The following is a 23945-nucleotide window of genomic DNA, read 5'->3' as shown; positions in this document are numbered from 1 at the left end:
CCTTCGATAATGCAATAGAAGACTGGACCACGTATGTGGAAAGAGTCGAAGTATATTGCAAGGCAAATGAAGTAGCCGATGAGAAAAAGGCATCGGTACTACTAAACTTAATGGGCGCAAGAACGTACGGCCTATTGTGGAACTTGATCACTCCAGTCAAACCGATGGCGAAGAGTTTTAACGAAATTGTTGATATCCTACAGGAACACCTAAATCCTACACCGCTGCTGATAGCAGAAAGATTTAAATTCCACAAGAGAAATCAGCATAAAGGTGAGAGCAAAGCTGATTACCTTACGGAACTACGCAAGCTATCAAAGCAGGCTGTAGAGAGGGCTTTAAACTAACTAGTGGGGGGGAGGTTCCTAGAGAGCAAATAATAAAAATGACAACAGAGAAGGTCATAGACTTAGATAGCAGTGGGGAAATTAAAAACCAGAGCATGTCAGAAAGCGGCAGAAGGTATGGAGTAAAAGGTAAAGTAATAAAAAGGGCAAAAGCAGGAACTAAGTGTCACAAAACATCTTTGAAAGTTCTCTATCTGAATGCACGTAGCATTCGTAACAAAATAGACGAGTTAATGGCACAAATAACTACATATGGGTATGATCTTGTGGCCATTACAGAAACATGGCTGCAGGGTGACAATGCCTGGGAATTAAACATACCAGGTTATTTAACGATCAGGAAGGACAGGCAGGAAGGAAGGGGAGGTGGGGTGGCTATGTTAATAAAGGAAGGAATCACTGTAATACAGAGAAATGATATTGGGTCAAAGGATCAGGATAATGAAACAGTTTGGGTGGAGGTAAGGAATAATAAGGGGAAAAAAACACTAGTGGGCGTAGTCTATAGGCCTCCGAACAGTTGCAACTCTGTTGGACGGAGTATCAATCAGGAAATAGTTGAGGCTTGTAATAAGGGAGCATCTATAATTATGGGGGATTTTAACTATCATATTAATTGGACAAATCAAATTGGGCAGGGCTGCCTTGAGGATGAGTTCATTGAGTGTATTAGTGATGGGTTTCTTGAGCAGTATGTAACTGAACCGACCAGGGGGCAAGCAACCTTAGATCTGGTCCTGTGTAACGAGACGGGATTAATTAAAAATGTCCTAGTAAAGGATCCCCTTGGAATGAGTGACCATAACATGGTTGAATTCCATATTCAATTAGAGGGTGAGAAGGTTGGATCTCAAACAAGCGTGCTAAGCTTGAATAAAGGAGACTATGAAGGTATGAGAGCGGAATTGAATAGAGTGGATTGGGAAAATAGATTAAAGGGTAGGACGATACATGATCAGTGATGTACATTTAAGGAGTTATTTTACAACTTCCAAAAAATATATATTTCACTGAGAAGGAAAGGGTGTAAAAGAAAAGACAGCCATCCGTGGCTAAGTAAAGAAATTAAGGATAGTATTCGACTAAAAACAAGGGCATATAAGGTAGCCAAATCTAGTGGGAGGATAGAGGATTGGGAATACTTTAAAAGACAGCAAAAAATAACAAAAAGATTGATTAAGAAAGGGAAAATAGATTATGAAAGTAAATTAGCAAAAAATATAAAAACAGATAGTAAGAGTTTTTATTAGTTATATAAAAAGAAAAAGGGTGGCTAAAGTAAATGTTGGTCCCTTAGAGGATGAGACCGGGAAATTAATGGTGGGCAATATGGAGATGGCAAAAACACTGAATGAATATTTTGTATCAGTCTTTACAGTAGAGGACACTAAGAATATCCCAACACTGGACAAACAGGGGGCTATAGGGGGGGAGGAGCTAAACACGATCAAAATCACTAAGGAAGTGGTACTCGGTAAAATAATGGGACTCAAGGCGGATAAATCACCTGGACCTGATGGCTTACATCCTAGGGTCTTGAGGGAAGTGGCGGTAGGGATTGTGGATGCATTGGTAATAATTTTCCAAAATTCCCTGGACTCAGCAAAGGTCCCGGCAGACTGGAAAACTGCTAATGTAACACCTTTATTTAAAAAGGGCAGTAGACAGAAGGCTGGAAACTATAGACTGGTTAGCCTAACATCTGTGGTAGGTAAAATATTGGAGTCCATTATTAAGGAGACAGTAACAGGACATTTGGATAATCATAATTTAATAGGACAAAGTCAGCATGGTTTTATGAAGGGGAAGTCATGTTTGACAAATTTGCTGGAGTTCTTTGAGGAAGTAACATATAGGGTGGATAAAGGGGAACCAGTGGACGTAGTGTATTTAGACTTCCAAAAGGCATTTGACAAGGTGCCACACAAAAGATTATTGCTTAAGATAAAAAATCACGGGATTGGGGGTAATATTCTGGCATGGATAGAGGATTGGCTATCTAACAGAAGGCAGAGAGTTGGGATAAATGGTTCATTATCGGACTGGCAATCAGTAACTAGTGGTGTTCCACAGGGGTCAGTGCTGGGTCCCCAACTCTTTACAATCTATATTAACGATTTGGAGGAGGGGATCGAGTGTAACATATCAAAGTTTGCAGATGATACTAAGATGGGAGGGAAAGTAGTGAGTGAGGAGGACATAAAAAACCTGCAAGGGGACATCGACAGGCTAAGTAAGTGGGCAGAGATTTGGCAGATGGAATACAATACTGGAAAGTGTGAGGTTATGCACTTTGGCAGGAAAAATCGTAGAGCAAGTTATTATCTTAATGGCAAGAAACTGGAAAGTACTGAAGTACAAAGGGATCTGGGGGTCCTGGTGCACGAAACTCAAAAGGTTAGTATGCAGGTGCAACAAGTGATTAAGAAGGCCAATGGAATGTTGGCTTTCATTGCTAGGGGGATAGAATATAAAAATAGGGAGGTATTGCTTCAGTTGTACAAGGTATTGGTGAGACCGCACCTGGAATACTGCGTACAGTTTTGGTGTCCATACTTAAGAAAGGACATACTTGCTCTCAAGTCAGTACAAAGAAGGTTCACTTGGTTAATCCCGGGGATGAGGGGATGGACATATGAGGAGAGGTTGAGTAGATTGGGACTCTACTCATTGGAGTTCAGAAGAATGAGAGGCGATCTTATTGAAACATATAAGATTGTGAAGGGGTTGGATCGGGTGGATGCGGGGAGGATGTTCCCGATGATGGGTGAAACTAGAACTAGGGGGCATAGTCTTAGAATAAGGGGCTGCTCTTTCAAAACTGAGATGAGGAGGAACTACTTCACTCAGAGGGTGGTAGGTCCATGGAATATGCTGCCCCAAAAAGCTGTAGAAGCTACATCATTACATAAATTTAAAACAGAAATAGACAGTTTCCTAGAAGTAAAGGGAATTAAGGGTTACGGGGAGCGGGCAGGAATTTGGACATGAGTCTAGGTTTGGATTGGCCATGGCCCTGTGGGTAGCGGAGCGGGCCCAGGGGCCGTGCAGCCTGATCCTGCTCCTATTTCGTGTGTCTAATTCTGTTAGATTCAGGAGATGGTTCTGTGATAGTAGATTGGCGGTTAGGATCAGATCAGTCATGATCTTATTGAATGGCGGAGCAGGCTCGAGGGGCCGATTGGCCTACTCCTGCTCCTATTTCTTATGTTGTTATGTTCTTATGTAGCACTGCCAGTTCGGAGCAGGACTGGCAGATACCCTATGGGACAAATTTGTCTGTGGACTCCTGAGTGAAGGAACCCAGAAGAGGTTACTCTCAGAGAAAGAGCTGACGCTACATAAGGCTTTCAGCGTGGCAGTATCGTACGAAGCAGCAGCAAGGGGAGCTGCGGAAATACAGCAAAAGCTCCAGGAATACGGCACCCATAAAATGACACGGGGATTTGAAAAATGTTATCGCTGCGGCAGAACAACCCATGACCAGAAGGACTGCTGGCCCAAGGACAAAACATGCAGGCAATGCGGAAAGATGGGACACATTGCACGAGTTTGCAGGTCCGGGAAGAAGACTAACGACAACAAAAAGACTACTAAGGAACAGTACAGGAAAGTACAAAAGATGATGGACAGTAGTTCCGAAGACCAGAAGAGTGATAGTGAATCCGGGAACAAGAGACTAAACTGTCTCAAACTACACAACGTAATCGCAAAAGAGGATCACCGAACCATTTGGGTCACCCTCACGATAGCAGGGTCCCAAGTCAAAATGGAATTGGATACAGGATCTGCCCTGACCGTCATGAATCGACGAGACTACGAGCGGCTATTCTCACACATACCCTTGAAAGACACATCCATTGTGTTGACAACGTATACAGGGCAGAAAGTATACCCCAGAGGGAAAATAAGGGTGCCTGTCGAATACAACGGCAAGGAAATACAGAAATTGTATCTGTACATACTGCAAGATGGTGGACCACCGTTATTGGGACGTGAATGGATCAGAAAGATAAGTTTAGACTGGCACTCCATTCAGGCACTGACTGTGGCTGGTAAAAAGGATGACGACGTCACACCTGGACGATTGTCAAAAATCTTTGCTAACGCTAAAGAGGTATTTCAACAAGGACTGGGAACTCTTAAAGGCGTAACCGCCTCGATAAAAATAGAAGAGAATGCAATTCCCAAGTTTTTCAAAGCAAGACCGGTACCGTATGCAATTCGCCCAGCCATCGAGGCAGAGCTGGAGAATCTGGAGAATGCAGGCGTGTTATCTAAGGTAGACTGGAGCGAGTGGGCGACACCCATCGTTCCTGTCATGAAGAAAACGTTAAACAATAAGTCTGAGGAGCCAAGGAAGGTTCGCATCTGTGGGGACTTCAAGGTGACTGTGAACCCAGTCCTTCACACAGTACAGTATCCTCTTCCGAGGATAGAAGATATTTTCGCCTCAATATCTGGAGGGAAACGTTTTACAAAAATTGACCTAGCGCAAGCATATTTGCAGATGGAGGTTGAAGAATCCTCTAGGAAATATCTCACGATAAACACTCACAAAGGTCTTTACCAGTATAATCGACTGGTATTCGGAGTTGCATCAGCTCCGGCTATATGGCAAAGAGCGATGGAACAAGTCCTGCAAGGGATTCCGGGGACTCAGTGTTACTTGGACGACATCCTAGTGACTGGTGAAAATGACAGTGAACACCTTGCCAACCTAGAGCAGGTGCTCACTCGACTAAGAGAACATGGGCTACGAGCCAATCGCCCCAAGTGCGAGTTTTTTAAGAAACAAATATCGTATTGTGGCCACGTGATTGATGAAGAGGGGTTACATAAGTCCCCTGACATAATTGAAGCGGTAGTTAAGGCTCCAGCGCCTGAAAATGTGTCGCAACTGAGGTAATTCCTTGGATTGGTGAATTGCTACCATAAGCTTTTGCCGAATTTGTCCACTATTCTGCACCCACTGAACGCCCTACTACAAACTGGAGTAGCATGGAAATGGAGCGATGAATGTAAGCGGGCCTTTCAGAAGTGTAAAGGCCTGATCACTTCAAGAGAAGTATTGGCTCACTACAACCCATCACTACCGATAAGACTGGCGTGTGATGCGTCTCCCTACGGCGTTGGAGCGGTACTGTCACATAAATCCCTTGATGGTTCAGAGAGGCCGATAGCTTTTGCGTCACGCTTGTTAACTGCAGCCGAGCGTAACTACGCCCAGATTGTCAGAGAGGCCTCAGCCTGGTGTGGGGGGTGAATAAGCTCAATCACTACCTGCACGGACAGAAATTTACTCTACTAACTGATCATCAACCTCTTGTCTCCATTTTCAACCCTAAGAAGGGCGTCCCGATAATGACAGCACAATGGCTACAGAGGTGGTCCCTTTTCCTAGGGGCACACCAATATGACATCGAGTACAAAGGAACTAAACAGCATGGGAATGCTGATGGATTGTCACGCCTACCGTTGCCGACGGTGGAAGAAGCACCTGCAGTGGATCCTGTGGCGATATTCCACTCGACCATAGTCGAATGTCTACCTGTGACGAATGCAAACATAGAAATGGAAACACGAAATGACCCGACACTCTCCAGGGTCTATGATTTAACGGTGAAGGGATGGCCAGCACATGGCGAATCACTGTTGCCAGCATTCTCGCCGAGAAGAGAACAGCTGTCAGTGTGCCGAGGAACCTTGATGTGTGGATCCAGAGTAGTAATTCCAACCAAATTGAAGGATAGAGTGCTCAATGAGCTTCATGAGGGTCATCTGGGAGGGGTAAAAATGAAGAACTTAGCCAGAGCGTTTGTGTGGTGGCCGGGAATCGATAGAGAAATCGAAGAGATGACCAAGAGCTGTACAGGATGCCAGAAGGTCCAAAACGCCCCACCACAAGCCCCTCTACATCCATGGGAGTGGCCCTCATCCCCATGGCAAAGGGTACACATTGATTTTGCTGGTCCATTTATGGACTCGATGTTTTTAATTGCGGTGGATGCATATTCAAAGTGGCCAGAGGTAATAAAAATGTCCTCAACCACCACAGAAAAAACTATCACAGTCTTACGAACCATATTCGCCAGAAATGGGCTGCCTGGACAGATTTGCTCCGACAATGGACCACAGTTTGTGTCTGAAGAGTTCCGGAGGTTCTTAAAGAACAATGGTGTCAAGCATTACACATCCGCCCCATATCATCCAGCCACCAATGGATTGGCTGAGAGGTTCGTTCAAACATTCAAGAAGGCTATCAATGCAATGTGTAATGAAGACATACCCCTCCAACACAAGGTGGATAACTTCTTGTTTGCCTACTGGAATGCGACACATGCGATTACCAACCAAACTCCAGCCATGATGTTCTTCAATCGAAGACTAAGATGCCGCTTGGATTTGGTTAAGCCAAACATCAGAAGAGATGTGGAGAACAGGCAGTTTCAGAATATGAATGAAAGGCCAACCAGGAGTTTCAAGATAGGTCAACCAGTTTTGGCCCGGGACTACCGCACAGAGAAATGGCAGCCAGGAACGATCTGCACACGGCAAGGACCTCTAATGTATACCGTGGACGTTGGAGAGAGCATTGTAAGACGCCATGCTGACCAGATTCTAGAGTCACTGGAAAACGTCAAATCTACACCATGATCCTATACACCTGGTGATGAAACCGAAGTACCAATTGCATCTACCTCAGAATTGGTGATATTGGAAGCAGACGAACCAAACAACGACGTTGATCCCGAATCAACTTTGCCAGAAGAACCTGACACCCCAAAGAGGCGTTATCCGGACAGAATCAGGAAGCCTCCTCAAAGACTGAATTTATAATTGATTAACTTCAGCTAATGTATATAGCAACTGTAATTGTAAATATGTTATTTAATTATTAATCGAATGTTATGTGCTGTTTAGCTAAAAGGGGAGGAATTGTAGTGTATGTACCTTGAAGAAGGAACTATATTCTGCAGCCCCTGTATACTGCAGTACCAGTAGTGACCACCCCTGTATATAAGCCTGTGTAGTAACTTTGTACAGTAGTTCCAGTTTTGTCTCCATTCAGTAAACACCTGTTATAACCAACTCCTGCAGTCTGTGTCTCAATTACACACGGACATTACAGACCCGTTTCCATTCTTTCTTGAAGAGTTCTCTTTCCCCAAACTCTCCTGGAGGACAAGGGGGAACACCTATCTTCTGGGTCAAAAGCATGGCCGGAGTGAGGATGAGGGGCGATTTAGGGTCTGAAGATACGGGAATGAGGAGCCTTGCCTTCATCACGACGATGACCTCAGCCATCAGTGTAGTCAAGACCTCCTGTGTGAGGCATGACGATCTACCTTGGAGTAGCATGCAGTCGAGGATACGGCAGGCAATGCCGATCATACGCTCCCATGCGCCACCCATGTGGGATGAGTGAGGTGGGTTGAATACCCAGGTACATTTCTGCTCTGGGAGATACTACTCCACCCTCTGAGAGCTGGAACTAGATCCATCCATCTTCAGCTCTCTGCAAGCGCCAACAAAGTTTGTGCCACAATCCGAGCGTATCTGCTTTGCCGGGTCTCTGATTGAGAAAAACCTTCACAGAGCGTTTATGAAGCTGGAGGCGCTCATTGTTTCTGTAACTTCGATGTGTACAGCTCTTGTGGACATACATGAGAACATCACTGCCCACCTTTTGCTATTGGCGTGTCCTCCTCTGGTGCGGCATGAGACCACGTCCCAGGGTCCGAAGACGCCTACACCTACGTAGGTGAAAGGTTGTGCTACTTTTAGCCGCTCGGCTGGCAGATCTGCCATCTGTCAGTGCTCTGTCTTCCCACGGAGTTTCTTGCAGGTGACACATTTGAAAAGCGTGCCGCTGATACATCTCTTAGCTCCAACCAACCAGAGGCCGTCTGCTCTGATGGCACCTTCGGTGAAATGTCTGCCCTGGTGCTTCACAGCCTCATGATGATGACGCACAAGCAGAGTGGCCAGGTGATGACGACCTGGAATGAAGATGGGGTTGGTTGCATTCGTTCCTAGTTGAGACTGCGATATGCGTCCACCAACTCTGAGAAGTCCTTCGGTGTCGACGATAGGATGCAGCTTCCATAGACTGCTGTGAGGGGGTAGGTTGCGTTCTGCTGCTATGCACTTCAACTCTTCTGAGTAACACTCGTGTTGGACACTCTATCACAAGGATTGTGGATCTCTTGAGCTCCTCTTCAGAGGGACTCTTACGACAGATGTGCCACCCATGGCAGTTACTCCCTTGTGTAGGCTGGGAGAAGGTATGAGCTATGTGGGTTAGGCGTGCTACTGTCTTTGAGAGTGTTCCATTTGGAGAAATGCCCGAAGCATTTGGTGTTCATCAGGTCCTTAGAGATTTGAATAACGTTCGCTGTGACTTGTGGGCGTATCTCGGAGTCAGAAACAGGGTTGAGGAGGTCGAATGACTCATTGATTTCGGAGAAGTGTGGGGACGGATCCTGAAGAAAAGCAGGTCCTGACAGCCAAGTTGTGCTGCTGAGTAGGGACGCTGTTACAGATCTAGACCCGTGGTCAGCTGGGTTCAGGTCTGTAGGGACGTACCTCCACTGGTCGGGGGATGTGGACTGTCGAATACGTTGGACCCTGTTGTTCACGTATACGTAGAACCGTCTACTTTGGTTATGGATGTATCCTAACACCACTTTGCTGTCTGTATAATATGTGATGCTGTCGAACTTCAGATCAATCTCCTCTTCTATGAACTCTGCAATCTCAACTGCTAATACTGCTGCGCACAGTTCCAATCTGGGTATGGTGAGGCCTGGCTGGGGTGCCAACTTGGCCTTACCAAAGACGAAGCCGACTTTGCTTTGTCCATCTTGAGTGGTGACTGTTATGTTCATTAATAACTAGACATTCTTATTATGAACACAGCTAGCTTTTGGTAGTTACTTTTATTGAGCATATGTGGACTTGTACAGCATCTTGTAGAGGCTTCCATCTTGACTGCTGCCTTGTGGGTAGCCTAGCCTCATGGGTAATGTAGTCTTAATATAATATATAGCTGGGTAGTGTAGTCTTATACGTACAGCTATATACAGCTCTATGGCTCCACCTAGTGTCCACTATAGAATGACATGCTATTGATCACTACATCCCCCTTTGAGGTTTAACAAAATCAATATCAATCAACTTTCAAGAAAACAATAAAGATAATATCAGTAACACTTTTGTTAGTGCTGTATAAACATAAACATTTTCAAAACAGTCAACACATTTTTCAAAGCTTTACATTGTACTCAAAGATTAAGTCTATCAGGCTCTTTTACTTCACGTGTGGATCTTCTCAACACGGGTATGTCTGATGTGTCTTCATGGGATTGTTCTGGCGGTGAATGACAAGATGCAGTTGCGGCATTGTCATCAATCTGGTCTTGAATAGTCTCTTGTGTTTTTAGGAGGGAACAGCGGTTCTTCCTGAGAATCTGTCCTTCCTCAGTTCTAACAGTGTATGACCTTGGTCGTACTTCCTCAAGAACTGTAGCTTTCCTGTTCCATGCATCTGGATCCTCAATCCTGACAACATCATCCTTTGTCAATGGTTTTAGAGTTTTGGATGACTTGTCATAGTATGATTTCTGTTTCAGCTTTAACAGTTGAAGTCTCTGTTCTCCGCTGGATTTAATAACAAATGTATTAAATACCTCTATCGCCTGTGGGCCTGCAACCGTAAGCAGCAACGCTATCTTCCTTGCGTCTGGCTTCGTACCGAATCCGATGGCTGCAATGTAGAGTTCGAATTGCTGTTTAAAGGTCTGCCAATTGTAGACGATTTTTTCTGTGAGTTTCAAACGCTCTGGTGTCTTCAAATTCTCCATGTCGCTTTTCACAATTTTCAGCAGATCTTCACCACCCTGGTACCATGTTATGTTCATTAATAACTAGACATTCTTATTATGAACACGCTAGCTTTTGCTAATTACTTTTATTGAGCGCATGTGGACTTGTATAGCATCTTGTAGAGGCTTCCATCTTGACTGCTGCCTTGTGGGTAGCCTAGCCTCATGGGTAATGTAGTCTTAATATAATATATAGCTGGGTAGTGTAGTCTTATACATACAGCTATATACAGCTCTACGGCTCCACCTAGTGTCCACTATAGAATGACATGCTATTGATCACTACAGTGACCTTCAGATAAGCCATACTTGCAATGGCCTTAGCGGATGCGTCTGCAAAGACGCAAAGCTCTTTGGATTGGGCATTTAAGGGAGAGAAGGACGTATAGGAGCGAGGTATTCGGATTTCTTGTAAGTCTTGGAGTGAGTCTCTCCATCTATCCCACTCTGCTTCCATCTCTTCAGGGAGAGGTGAATCCCACTCTTCAGCGCGTGTGGAGAGTTCCCTGAGGAGCAGCCTGCCTTGTATGGTGACAGGGGCTAAGAAGCCAAGAGGGTCGTATAGGCTGTTGACTGTAGAGAGCACTCCTCTACGTGTGAAGGGTTTCTTGGCATCTGAGACTTGGAACGTGAACGTGTCTGTTGCTATGTTCCAAGACACTCCTAGGCTACGCTGTAGGGGGAGGTCATCAGTAAAGAGGTCTAGATCTTTGACGCCCTTAGCACGATCTTCAGGGGGGAATGCCTCCATCATTGCTGGTCTGTTAGAGGCTATCTTGTGTAGCCTGAGGTTGGATAGTGCAAGTAGTTCCTGAGCTCGTCCAAGGGTACTGATGGCCTCTGCTTCGGTTGGGAATGACTTCAGTGCGTCGTCGGCATAGAACTCTCGTTCGATGAACCCTCTCACATCGCTGCCAAAGTCATCATCTTCTTCCTTGGCAGCCCTCCTCAGTCCGTATATGGCGACAGCAGGGGATGGGCTATTGCTGAAGACATGGACACGCATTCTGTCGTCCACAATGTCTCTGTTGGCGTCATTGTCCCGATACCACGGGAAGCGGAGGAAGTCTCTGTGGTCTTCTCTCACCACAAAGCAATGAAACGTGCTGGATATCGGCAGTGATGGCGACGGGCTCTTTCCTGAATCTCATGAGTACCCCCAAGAGGCTGTTGTTGAGATCGGGCCCTGTGAGGAGTACATTGTTGAGAGAGACTCCCTGATATGGTGCACTGGAGTCGAACACCACGCGGATCTGTTCCGGCTTTTTGGGGTGATAGACTCCGAAGGAAGGGAGGTACCAACACTCTTGGCCTTCCTGGAGTGGAGGAGCTATCTCTGCATGATCGTTGACAAGGATTTTCTTGACAAATTCTAGGAAGTGCGCTTTCATCTCTGGCTTCTGCTCTAGTGTGCGACGGAGTGAGTTAAGACGGTTATAGGCATACTCCCTGTTGTTCGGCAGCCGTTGTCTGGGGTTCTGGAAGGGTATGGGTGCAACCCAGCTGTTAGAGCTGTCACGAGAGACCTCATTGTCCATAATCTGGAGGAATCGCATGTCGTCGATCGATGGAGCAAGTTTGTGATCGTTGGTGGTGCGACAGAAGACTGACTGACCCGGGTTCTCGCCAGTGAGCATCATCTGTGTGCTGTCTGTGGAGATCAGCGCTGGGGTTTTCTGCGGCTGAGCCGTATGAGTGAACTTCTCTGTCACTCGGATCTGACTACTGCATGGGGTAAGGTAGCTTGGACGACCATTCTCCAAGATGGAAGTCTTGAGTGTGCTCACCTGAGATGGCTTGTGAGCGCCCTTGAGGCACACGTCTCCAACGACGACCCAGCCGAGGTCTAGCCTTTGGGCGAAAGGGGCGTCATGTGGACAGTTGATCTGTTTCCTTATCTGATGTAACCTCAGGATGTCCCTTCCCAACAACAGAAGTATGCCTGCATCTGGGTCAAGAGGTGGGATCTCGTCTGCAATGCGTCGCAGATGACGGTGATGATGAGCAGCATTCGGAGTGGGAATCTCAGAACGGTTGTCGGGGACTTGATTACATTCGATGAGTGTGGGAAGGGGGAGGCCAATCTTCCCGTCGGCTGACTCAACAACATAACCGCAGGCCCTCCTGCCGGCTGTCTCTGAAAGTCCAGCACACGTCTTCAGCGTGTAAGGCGAAGGACTTCCTTTGACCTTGAAGATGTTGAAGAACTCGGATCTTGCTAGAGAACGATTGCTTTGTTCATCTAGTATGGCATACATCTTTTCAGATTCCTGGCGACGTCCTACAGGGTACACGTTAACGAGGCATATCTTGGAGCATGCTCTTGCGCTCACTCCTTCTCCACACACCTTGGTGCACCAGGATGTAATCTCCGGACCGGCAGCTCCCTCTCTCTCCCTGCCGTGCTCTGAGGCGGGAGGAGGCGACTCTGACTTCCAAGGAGCTGGGCCTGGGTGGAGTGCTGAAATGTGCTGATCACTTTCACATTCTGTGCATTTTTCATCTACCTTGCAGTTCTTGGCGAGATGGTTCGTGGAAGAGCAGCACTTGAAACATATAGAATTCTCTTTGAGATATTGTTTCCGATCTTCCAGGGACATCTCCCTGAAGCCTCTGCACTTCTTTAATGGATGGGGCTTGTTATGGATAGGGCATTGTTTGCTCATATCCTCAGGTTTCTTCTGAATCTTTGTGTTCTCAGTTGAAGACACTTGCATTTTGTGGACAGATATTGGTGTCTTTCCATGTCTGTCAAACTTGTCTCTTCTGGCAAGTGCTGTGTGGGAGGAGAAGAGGTTGAAGCTTGGGTCGTTCCTGGCTTTGGCTTCTTTACGGATGAAGTTGGCAAACACAGAGAATGGAGGGAAGGTAACGTTGTGTTTTAGCTTGAACTCTGACCCAAACAATATCCATTTCTCCTGCAGGTTAAATGGAAGCTTCTCAATGATGGGACCTACCCCTCTGGAAGTGTTTAAGTATGATAGGCCGGGTAGGTAGCCGTCCTGCTTTGCGGCTTCGAGTTCCGACAGCAGATCTCCAAGGTCGCGGAGCTTCTGGGGTTCCTTATTCGTCACCTTCGGAAAGTTCTCCAACCTGTCAAACAGAGCCCTTTCAATGGCTTCAGGCGAGCGTTAGCTTTCTTCCAGCCTCGCCCAAGCCATTTTCAACCCCGCTGGCGGTTGTCCCACATTGACCGCTTTTATCCTGCGTGCCTGTTCGGCGGACTCTGGGCCGAGCCATTTGATAAGAAGGCTGAGCTCTTCTCCTGCCGACAGGTCTAAGCCCGATATGGCATCGTGGAAGCAGGACTTCCAAGCCCGATAATTCTCCGGCCTGTCATCAAACTTGGTTAACCCTGTAGTCACCAGCTGGCTGCGTGCAAGGTATTTGGCAAGGTCGTAGGTGCTGGGACCTGTGCCAGGGTTGCCCTGAATAGGGGCTCTGTTGGGGGTCTCAAGGAAACGAGAGGGGTTTGCTGCTGACTTTCTCTATTCAGCGTTCTATACCTCTGTACCGTGTCTTCCGTTTTGCTGGGGGAGACTCTGCGGCTTGAGGCACGCTGTCTACTTTGACCTTGGTTGGCACCTTGGGGCATGTTGTATGAAGTGCTTGCGTCTGTAGAGATGTGCGGGTCTCCATCCCTCTCTCTCGTAAACTGTATGTCGGCATGATCGTTCACGTAATCTCTAGTGCGCCGTCGTCGACTCTGCTGCGGAACGGGAATTAAAGGTTTGTAAGCTGTCTTGGGATCAGCTCCCTCCAAAATTGCCTCGAATACTTGTGTCTCAGCTAATGCAGCATCTGTCTCATTTTGTTGCTGCAGAGCTTCTAATGTGGCTTGGAGACTGGCCTGTTCAGCCTGGTGTTCAACCTGGTGACGGGCCTGTTCAGCTTGGTGTTCAGCTTGGAGACGGGCCTGTTTTACTTTTATTTCTATTTCTCTGTCCGCATGCGCAGCTCTGGCTTGAGCTGCTACTAGCTTAGCCCGTGCTTTGGCGATGGCCATGCTTACTCTAGAACCACCTGATGACCGTGAACCAGCTTGCGATCTGTAGTAACCAGAGCTTATAGACCGATTGTCATATTCTACAGTTTCGTCTGCCTGTTTAAGGTCTTCTAATTGCTGCAAAGCATTTTCGTTATTATCTTCTAACATGTTGATGTGAGGTAGGTGTGGTGTACAAGGTGAAGACTTACTCTGAGTTCCTCCTGCTCCACTCTTCACAGCTAGCCGTAATGCTATTGTTTCACTGCACTGGCTTCGCTAGACGTGCTCCTATCTAGTTATCCAGCAAGTTAAACACTTATTCAAATAATTCCTCGTGAAGCCGGTTTGCGGTTTTGAAGCTTTACTTGAACAAATTTGTGAAACTGTAAACAAAGACAAAGTATGTTTTGTACATAAAACTGAGTACTGTACATTAGATATTACATAAGATATAAACATATTAACAACAATAGAATAGACTAATTGTATAACTAACTAACATTTGGACTAACTTCTGTAAATACTAACTATTAACCTTTTATAAACAAAGTATTGTCAAATACTACACTGACAAAGTTGCTATCATGTTAACAAACAAAGATACTCACAGATATTGCGTCTGGCCTAATATATGAGATCAGATTACACTGGATTGCGAATCCCTCATGGAATTCTCCATTACTCTGCCAGGTTCGTTCTGGGAAAACTCCTTCTGGGTCAAACAGGAAGAAAGGTCAACTGACCTCTGCTGTATACAAACACTGCTAACACAATAACCACCACCAGAGGCTGCTATCTGCATGTAAAAAGTCCATAAGTCCAGAACACAGGGAACACTGCCTTCTCGAAAGTCGACCTCGTCCGGGGCTACCACCAGGTCCCCGTTCATCCCCAAGACGTCCAGAAGCCTGCAGTCATCACCCCATTCGGCCTTTTTGAGTTTTTAAGAATGCCGTTTGGGTTAAAGAACACCGCCCAGGCTTTCCAACGCCTGATGGACTCAGTGCTGCGGGACCTCAAGTTCCTCTTCGTCTACCTGGACGATATTCTCATTGCCAGTCCCACTAAAGAAGAACACATCTGTCACCTTCGCATCCTTTTTCGACGTCTCGGCCAACACGGCCTGATTATCAACCCGGCCCAGTGTCAGTTTGGCCTGCAACAAATTGATTTCATGGGGCATCGCTTCACTTCAGAGGGAGCGGTTCCTTTACAAGCGAAGGTAGAGGCGGTGACGTCCTTTCCACGCCCGCAAACCATTAAGGCCCTGCAGGAATTCCTAGGCATGGTAAACTTTTACCACCGTTTCGTGCCTAAGGCAGCACTACTCATGCAGCCCCTGTACGAGGCCCTCAAGGGCAAGACTGGCAAAGATACGGTAGACTGGACGGTTGACATGGCCCGGGCGTTCGCCGACACCAAAAGCGCCTTGGCCAATGCGACTATGCTGGCGCACCCGCTGCCAGGAGCCACCATCGCCCTTACCATCGACGCATCAGACTACGCAATCGGCGCCGTGCAAGAGCAGTGGGTGAACGGGACGTGGCAGCCATTGGCATTCTTCAGCCGTCAACTACGGCGGAACGAGAGAGAGCGTATAGCACGTTCGACCGGAAGTTGCTTGCTCTTTTTCTGGCCATCCGCCATTTTTGCTTCCTCCTGGAAGGACGCCCCTTCACCGCCTTCGTGGACCATAAGCCGCTCACCTTCGCCATGGCCAAGACCGCCGAACCGTGGTCATCTCGACAGCAACGTCAACTGACCTACATATCCGAGTTCACCACGGATATACAGCACGTGGCCGGTAAGGACAACCTGGTGGCCGACTGCCTCTCCCGCGCGACCGTCAATATGGTTCATTTAGGCATCGATTACGTCCTCATGGCAGCGGATCAAGCCTCGGACCCAGAAGTCCAGGCCTACAGAACCACCGTCACTGGCCTCCAGTTGGCCGACGTCAAGTTCCATGCGGCAGGTACGACGCTCTTGTGTGATGTCTCTGTGCGGGACCCTCGCCCTATCGTACCGGCCGTCTGGCGCTGCAAAGTGTTCGAGGCCATACATGGGTTGTCACACCCAGGAATGAAGGCCTCTCAGAAGCTGATGTCAGCGAAATTCGTATGGTACGGCATGCACAAGGATGCCAAAAAGCCAAAGTAAAGCTCCATTGGCCACCTTCACAGTTCCGGAGCGACGGTTTAACCATGTCAATGTGGACCTGGTGGGTCCACTCCCACCCTCCCATGGTTTTTCACACATCCTGACCATGGTTAACCGCACCACCAGATGGCCAGAGGCGGTTCCCCTATCATCCACTACTTCGGCGGATGTGGCCAGGGCGTTCATTTCCACCTGGGTCGCCTGTTTCGGAGTGCCCGCAGATATTTCTTAAGACATGGGACCACAATTTTCCTCTGAACTCTGGAATGCAGTGGCCCAAGGACTCGGTGTCAAATTACACCGTACCACAGCCTACCACCCACAGGCGAATGGTCTCTGTGAACGTTTCCACCGGTCACTCAAAGCTGCCCTGAGGGCCAGCCTCCAGGACGCTGGATGGGCAGACAAGCTACCGTGGGTCCTGTTGGGCCTTCGCACGGCCCCCAAAGAAGATCTTCACTCTTCATCCGCGGAGCTGGTGTACGGTCAACCGCTGTGAGTCCCAGGGGATTTCCTACCAGAATCGACGAAGCCTTGGTCCGCTTCTGACCAGCTTACTAGTCACCAAGAGGCGGCCAGATGTTTCGCGCCGGTGCCCACTTCGCACAACGGGCTGCAGAGTTCGCACATTCCAACGGAGCTTCACAAGGCAGAATACGTCTTTTTTCACCACGATGCTCATAGGGATCCACTCAAGGCCCCATATACTGGTCCCTTCCACGTGTTGGAGGCAGGGGACAAAACCTTCAAGGTAGATGTCGGTGGTAAACCGGACCACATTTCAGTCGATCGACTAAAGCCAGCACATCTGGACCTCGACCGCCCCGTCGAGACAGCACAACCGCCGAGACGAGGTCGGCCACCCATTGCCGTTACGGCAGACCAAGTGCAACAGACCGCCAGCCGCCCGGCAGCCTCCACCTCAGGAGTACAGGAGTCGTTCCGACAGGCTCATCAGACCCCCTCACCGTTTGACTTTGTCCGTTAAAGCGAATTCTGGGGGGTGCATGTGGCGGAGCCACTGAATGACTCTGGGCAACTGTACATAATTCCCTTTAACGATGTTCTAACACCAGCCTAAGCCTGTACCATTGTGTTAGACATTACTTTGTTTTGTATATAGTGTTTGTATGCACGGGGCGTGGCCCCTTTAAGAGCGCGGGAAAACGCGGGCAAACGCGATGACGTCACATCGCAAACCACGTGACTGCCCAGGCAGTCCTCGTGGAATCTCCATCTTGTTAAGACCTGTTTTCGTGGCTCTCCTGTATCGATCTCATCAAACTGTTTGAACTCGTTTAGTCTTGCATTAAAGACCTGTTTGATTAATCTCCTGAGTCGACCTCAGTTATTAGTTAGGAATTCGTCAATTCCTACGGTACAACGTAAGAATGCCCTCTTTAAAATGAGCACACTGACCAGAGACTTACAATTTAATATTGTTTGGTTGCTTTAATCTGCAACATGACGTGCAATATTTGGCATACACTAACAATTATATGTCTATAGATACACGAGAGAGAGAGCGAGATATGGAAGAGGTAGAGTGGATAAATATATATTTCTAAATTATAAATGGGACGATTGGCTTTAAGAGCTTTTGTAAGTCTGATGCACAAAATTCTGGTTTCTGCATAGCAAAATCAGTCAGTTTTATCTCAGAAATCTTATCCCAACCTGCTTGTTGATGCTCAGTTTGGGTTCCGCCAGAACTACTTGGCTCCAGACTTAATCATAGGGATGAATGCCAGGAGAGAGGTGACAATAATTGTCTTCGACTTCAAAGCAGCATTCAACCAAGCATGGCACCATAGAGCTGAAGCAAAACTGAGGTCAAGTGGCTGGAATCGAACCTGACATAAAGGTAGATGTTCATGGTTGTTGGAGGCCAATCATTGCAGCCCCAGGATATTGTAGCCAGAGTTTCTCAGCAGTGTCCTCAGTCCAACCATTTTCAGCGGCTTCATGGAGTTTGCACATTCTCCCCGTGTCTGCGTGGGCTTCCTCCGGGTGCTCCGGTTTCCTCCCACAGTCCAAAGATGTGCAGGTTAGGTTGATTTGGCTATGATAAATTGACCCTTAGTGTTAGGGGATTAAATACATGGGGTTACAGGGATAGGGTGGGATATGTGTCGGTGCAGGCTCGATGGGCCGAAATGGCCTCTATCTGCACTGTAGATTCTGTGATTCTGTGATTAGTGAACTTCTTGCAATCATAAGCTCAGGACTGGAGCTTTTTGGTAATGTTTGTACAGTGTTCAGCTCCATTCACAACTCCTTTTTGATAATGAAGCAGCCCATGTTAGTCTACAGTAAGGACCTGGCCAACATCCAAGCTTGGGGCTGATGAGTGACAGGCAATGACCACCTCTAAGAAAAAAAGACCCAGCCACTTCATCCTGACCTTCAATAACACCATCGTCGCCCAGTCTGCCACCATCAACATCCTTGGGGTAACCATTAACCAGAAGCTTAACTGGACTAACCATTATCAACAATATGGCTACAAGAGCAGAGTAGAGGCTGGTTAGTCTGCAATGAGTAGCTCATTTTGTAACTCACAATGAGTAGAGATATTTCTTAAGGCTAAAGGGATCAAGTGATATGGGGAGAAAGCAGGGACAGGGTACTGAATTTGGATGATCAGCCATGATCTCATTAAATGGCGGAACAGGCTCGAGGGGCTGAATGGCCTACTCCTGCTCCTATCTTCTATGTTATGTTTACCTCTTGACCCCTTGGACCCTCTCCACCATCTGCAAGGCTCAACTCAGAAATGCGCTGCAATATTCATCACTTGATTGAACAGGCACAGCTACATTATGAAAGAAGTTCAATACCATCCAGAACACAGCTGTTGCTTGATCGGCACCTTGCCATTTGACTTGATACCCACCCCAGCCACTACTGGGGGAACTATGACTGCATTATGTACTGCTATCTAGAGGATACATTGCACCAACTTACCACGTTTGCTTCGACAGCCCCTACCACCAAGAAGGACAACAGCCATAAGATTGTAGGAAGGCCATTATTTCCAATTTCTCCTGAAAATCACTCCCCATCCTGACGTAGAGAAATACAGCCATTCCTTCATCACCGGGCGAAAATGCTGGATTTCCTTACAAAACACCTTTTGTGGGAGGGCCACCAGCACAAGGACTGCAGCAGTTTAAGGAGAAGACCCAACACCACCTTTTTAAGTGAACTAGGGATGGGAAATAAATGCGGCCTTGCCAATGTCACCCTCATTCCAAGAACAAATGAAAGAAAAACCCTCAATCTAGTAGTGAAAAATGAGCCTAAAAATGATGACGAAACAGATTTTGTATGTGTGTATATATGCATGTATTTGTGTTTGTCTCTTAATATCCGCCTCTATATATCTGTGTGTGTGTATCTGTGTCTACATGCAGCAAACTTTGAAAGGCAATATCTGTTTAACAAAGGTACAATCTTTTCAAACCAATTTTAGTCTGAGGGATATACATATAATATTTACATAACATAAGAACATAAATAATAGGAGCAGGAATAGGCCACTTGGCCCCTCGAGCCTGCTCCGCCATTCAATAAGATCATGGCTGATCTAGGGCTCAAAGCCACTTCGCAGCCCGCTCCCCATAACCCTTCACTCCCTTATCTTGCAAAAATTTGTCTATCTCCACTTTAAATATATTTAATGACCCAGCCTCCACAGCGCTCTGGGGCAGAGAATTCCACAAATTTACGACCCTCTGAGAGAAGAAGTTCCTCCTCATCTCAGTTCTAAAAAGGAAACCATTTATTCTGAGACTGTGCCCCCAAGTTCTAGATTTCCCCATGAGGGGAAACATCCTCTCTGCATCTACCCTGTCGAGCCCCCTCAGTATTTTATATGTTTTGATAAGGTCACCTCTCATTCTTCTAAATTCCAATGAGTATAGGCCCAGCCTGCTCAACCTTCCCTCATAAGTCAAACTCCTCATCTCTGGAATTAACCTAGTGAATAGTCTCTGAACTGCCTCCAATGCAAGTATATCCTTCCTTAAATAAGGAGACCAAAACTGTACGCAGTACTCAAGGTGTGGTCTCGCCAATACCTTGTACAGTTGTAGCAGGACTTTCCTGCTTTTATACTCCAAACCCCTTGAAATAAAGGCCAACATTCGATTTGCCTTTTTGATTACTTGCTGTACCTGCATGCTAACTTTTTGTGTTTCATGCACAAGGAACCCCCCCCCACCCCCCGGACCCTCTGAACTGTAGCATTCTGTAATCTCTCTCCATTTAAATAATAGTTTGCTTTTTTATTTTTCCTGCCAAAGTGGATAACCTCGCACTTTCCCACATTATACTCCATCTGCCAAATGTTTGCCCAATCACCTAGCCTGTCTATATCCCTTTGCAGATTCTTTGAGTCCTCTGCACAACTTGCTTTCCCACCCATCTTTGTATCATCTGCAAACTTGGCTACATTACACTCGATCCCTTCATCCAAGTCATTAATGTAGATTGTAAATAGTTGGGGCCCCAGCACCGATCCTTGTGGCACCCCACTAGTTACTGTTTGCCAACCAGAAAATGTCAATGACCTCATTTCAATGAGTACAGCGAAGGACCCTCAGTGGCTTAATGCACCACCTGCTGTGTTCCTGCCCCACAAAGAATAGAATCAAACTCTAGTGTGGTTTAGTCAGCTTATCTTGCTTGGAGTAGCAATAAGGAGTGATACAATTAGCTTCAACATCCCCAGGCACTAGGTAATAAAACTGGTTTTGGAATTCCTGCTCCTGAATTTTATTGGGTGACCTATTCTCCAGATTGCAAGTTGATGGTCAGCATTGGCCTCTGCCACCCATGATTGATTGGTCTCCTGGGATTCACTGGTTTACACATAAGCTGAAGGACTGTTGCCACCTGTACAAATGTACTCCAGCATTAGTCAGTGCCTAAATGGGGTGGGGTGACAACAAGTGAGGAACATTGCAGGATAAACTAATAAGTAAATGTCATTTGCATCAGAAATATTTCACAATGTTGTTTTCATATTTTCAATATTAATCCAGTATTGCTGCTCTTTTCATTGTAAATTGCTCAGTGCACAAATGTGGTCGAGTGTCTTTCAAGGTACTTTACTATAGCAACAGTGTCTCTGTAACCTGAATGTATCACTGTTAGCAAAATAAATAGACAGGAAGGAAAACGGATGCTTTCAGGTTTTCTAGAGTTTGCATTTTCTATTGGGAGAATAACTTGATTTATTCATTTTATTTTGTGTTTAGCAACCGATGCTGATCTTGCTGTATTGACTGCTACATTAAGTCTGTCTTCATCTTCCATTTCATCATTGCTGTAATGAAATGAAATTCAACTCAGCCGAACTGTTCTCCTTCGCCCAGAAACCTCCAATCTGTTTTGAAAAGGAAGGCATATTGAAAACGTGCAGGAAATCCACAGCTAAGCGGAGAAAACATCAAGGTTAAGTTAAAATTATTTTGTGTCTAAGTTTATGAAAATGGGCCTGAAATTAATACCCATTAATTACTACAGAAAACTTAAAATCCCCTCCCAGAAAAAAAAGTTTGATTCATCTTTTTCCTTTTGTCTATTTTGTTACAATAACGTACCAGTAAAGGTTGTGTTATACTTTTTTAAATTAATTGTTGTTTAATATTACAATACAGGAAACTTTCTGGTATCCGGCACGGACAGGACCGACGTGGTGCCGGTTCATCAACAATTCCGGATAACCGAACGCTATAGTAAAAGATACGGAGCTCAGAGCTCCGTATAAAGCAACAAACCCTGTTGCAACAGCTTCAAAACAATCGGCACAAGTTGCAAGCGTCTCTGTAGCTTAGCAACAGCTTCAGCTACACCCTTGCACAGCAACAAATGGAGTAATAAAAGTAATAAAAGTTACCGGAACCGACTCCTGAATTTTGCCGGTGGATAGAGCGTTCCGGTTATTTAGGGGCCGGTTAATTGAAAGTTTCCTGTAATATGCTTTATATAATGATGGATACATGGGTCATTCAGTTGAAGGTTATGATGTCCACGTAACTTATTACGTGTTGGGTCATAAGCTATTACCTCCTCTGTAATATTTGTTTTTAAGATTTATTTTCTATTGATTAACATATTAGAGTCATTATGTGCTTTCCTTGGTTAATAGTTGCTGGAGCATAGTTTCCTACACTGACTCTGTGTTTCATAATGTAAATGGAAGTTCTTTTAGCTTTATTTTTAAATGATTGACTTTTCAATAGAATGGAGTTGTTGGTCTGGCCTTTGCGACAGTATTGTTGGCTCTTTTTGATGTGGCTTTTAGAAATAGTGAAAAATTGTATCATCAGAGAAATTACATCTTTGCCTGAAATAGTGCTCATGATTCACGAAAGGGTATAATCTTGTAGTTAGAGTACATTATCAGGGATTACACAATATAGTCTACACTCTAACCAGATTGACCTAATCTTTCTGGTAGAATCTCCCATCCTACATTTAGAAGGATATTCAACAGTTGGAGGACGTTCAGTTAAAAGGGCGTAGAATGAATCTGGAACTTGCAGCTCTACATTGTGAGCAGAGATTCACAGAACTGAACTTGTTTTCATTTTATTGGAGAAGGTAGGATGAGAGACATGGAGGATGTGGATATCAGCAGATTATTTAGTTTGTGAGTCGGGAAGCAGTGGCTGCAGATTTAAAATGAACAAACCAAAAGTCAGATTTTCTCTTGCACAAAGTAGTATGGGGTTTTATTTTCCAGCAAAAGCAGTTGTTGCTGTTTTAATTCAACTCATTCAAAAAAGAACTAGTTAAAGATCTGTTTGGAGAAATGTAATAGGAATAAGATGATCAAAATATTCCACTGAGATTAATGGTTCCTGCGCTCTTGGGCCTGTGAGAGGGAGATGTCATTTGAAGGGCAACTGAGTTAGTGAGTGGTAAATTGTGAAGAGTGTGGATGGGTAGATTTTCTGGAGTTTTCCTTGCAAATCAGGAAGTATTTATGCAGAACCTTTCCTTCGGCAGATTAAATGGGTTGAGCTGAAATCATGATCGGGTGGAGGGAATGGGGTTGATGATTTGTTCATCCTTTATTCATTCTTTGCTTCCTTATTTACTTATTTTTTCTGCATTTTTGTTTAAATTAGACACAGTCTTCTAATTTATTGGGTACGTTACTTGAAACGTGCATGAAATGTACATTGGCCCAGAAATTCGGGTCGGGGGCTTCCTGCGGGTGCAAGCCCCCGATCTGCACTTACCTTGCGCGCCGGCCGTTGAGCTCTGGGACCCCGTGGAATTCCGATACGGGGCCTGGTCCAGCTGCCCGCGTGCAGTGCTTGCGTATCCCAGGGGCGCAGTTCGTTCGAAGCGTCCCCTGGGATCACGTGGGCCATGGGGAGCCAATCGGGGCAGGGAATGCTCCATTCATAAGTCTGACAGGAAGTGCTGTCAAATTTAGAAATACTACGGGCCCTTCTTACAAAACATCACTAAATCTTCAAATAAATTTTTAAAAAATCACATTTTTAAAATAAACTATAAATTAAATGAAATAACTATTTTAAA

General features: G+C 46.0%; 1 protein-coding gene across 9 annotated transcripts in view; it reads left to right on the top strand.

Moving 5' to 3' along the window:
- inpp4b (inositol polyphosphate-4-phosphatase type II B) overlaps positions 1–23945 on the top strand; it is a 1159724-nt gene that overhangs the window by 53553 nt on the left and 1082226 nt on the right. For all 9 annotated transcript variants that reach the window (XM_086009058.1, XM_086009093.1, XM_086009068.1 and 6 more), the window contains exon 3: positions 21647–21842. In XM_086009058.1, coding sequence (XP_085865184.1) covers positions 21725–21842 — 118 coding nt within the window. In that variant the 5' untranslated portion in view covers positions 21647–21724. The remainder of the gene's footprint in view (positions 1–21646; positions 21843–23945) is intronic.

The sequence above is a fragment of the Somniosus microcephalus genome, chromosome 2, assembly GCF_052327205.1.
Source record: "Somniosus microcephalus isolate GS21.2 chromosome 2, FLI_Smic_1.0, whole genome shotgun sequence".
NCBI classification, from domain to species: domain Eukaryota; kingdom Metazoa; phylum Chordata; class Chondrichthyes; order Squaliformes; family Somniosidae; genus Somniosus; species Somniosus microcephalus.
The sequence above is the reverse complement of the archived record's forward strand: the minus strand, read 5'-3'. Positions and strand labels throughout refer to the sequence as shown.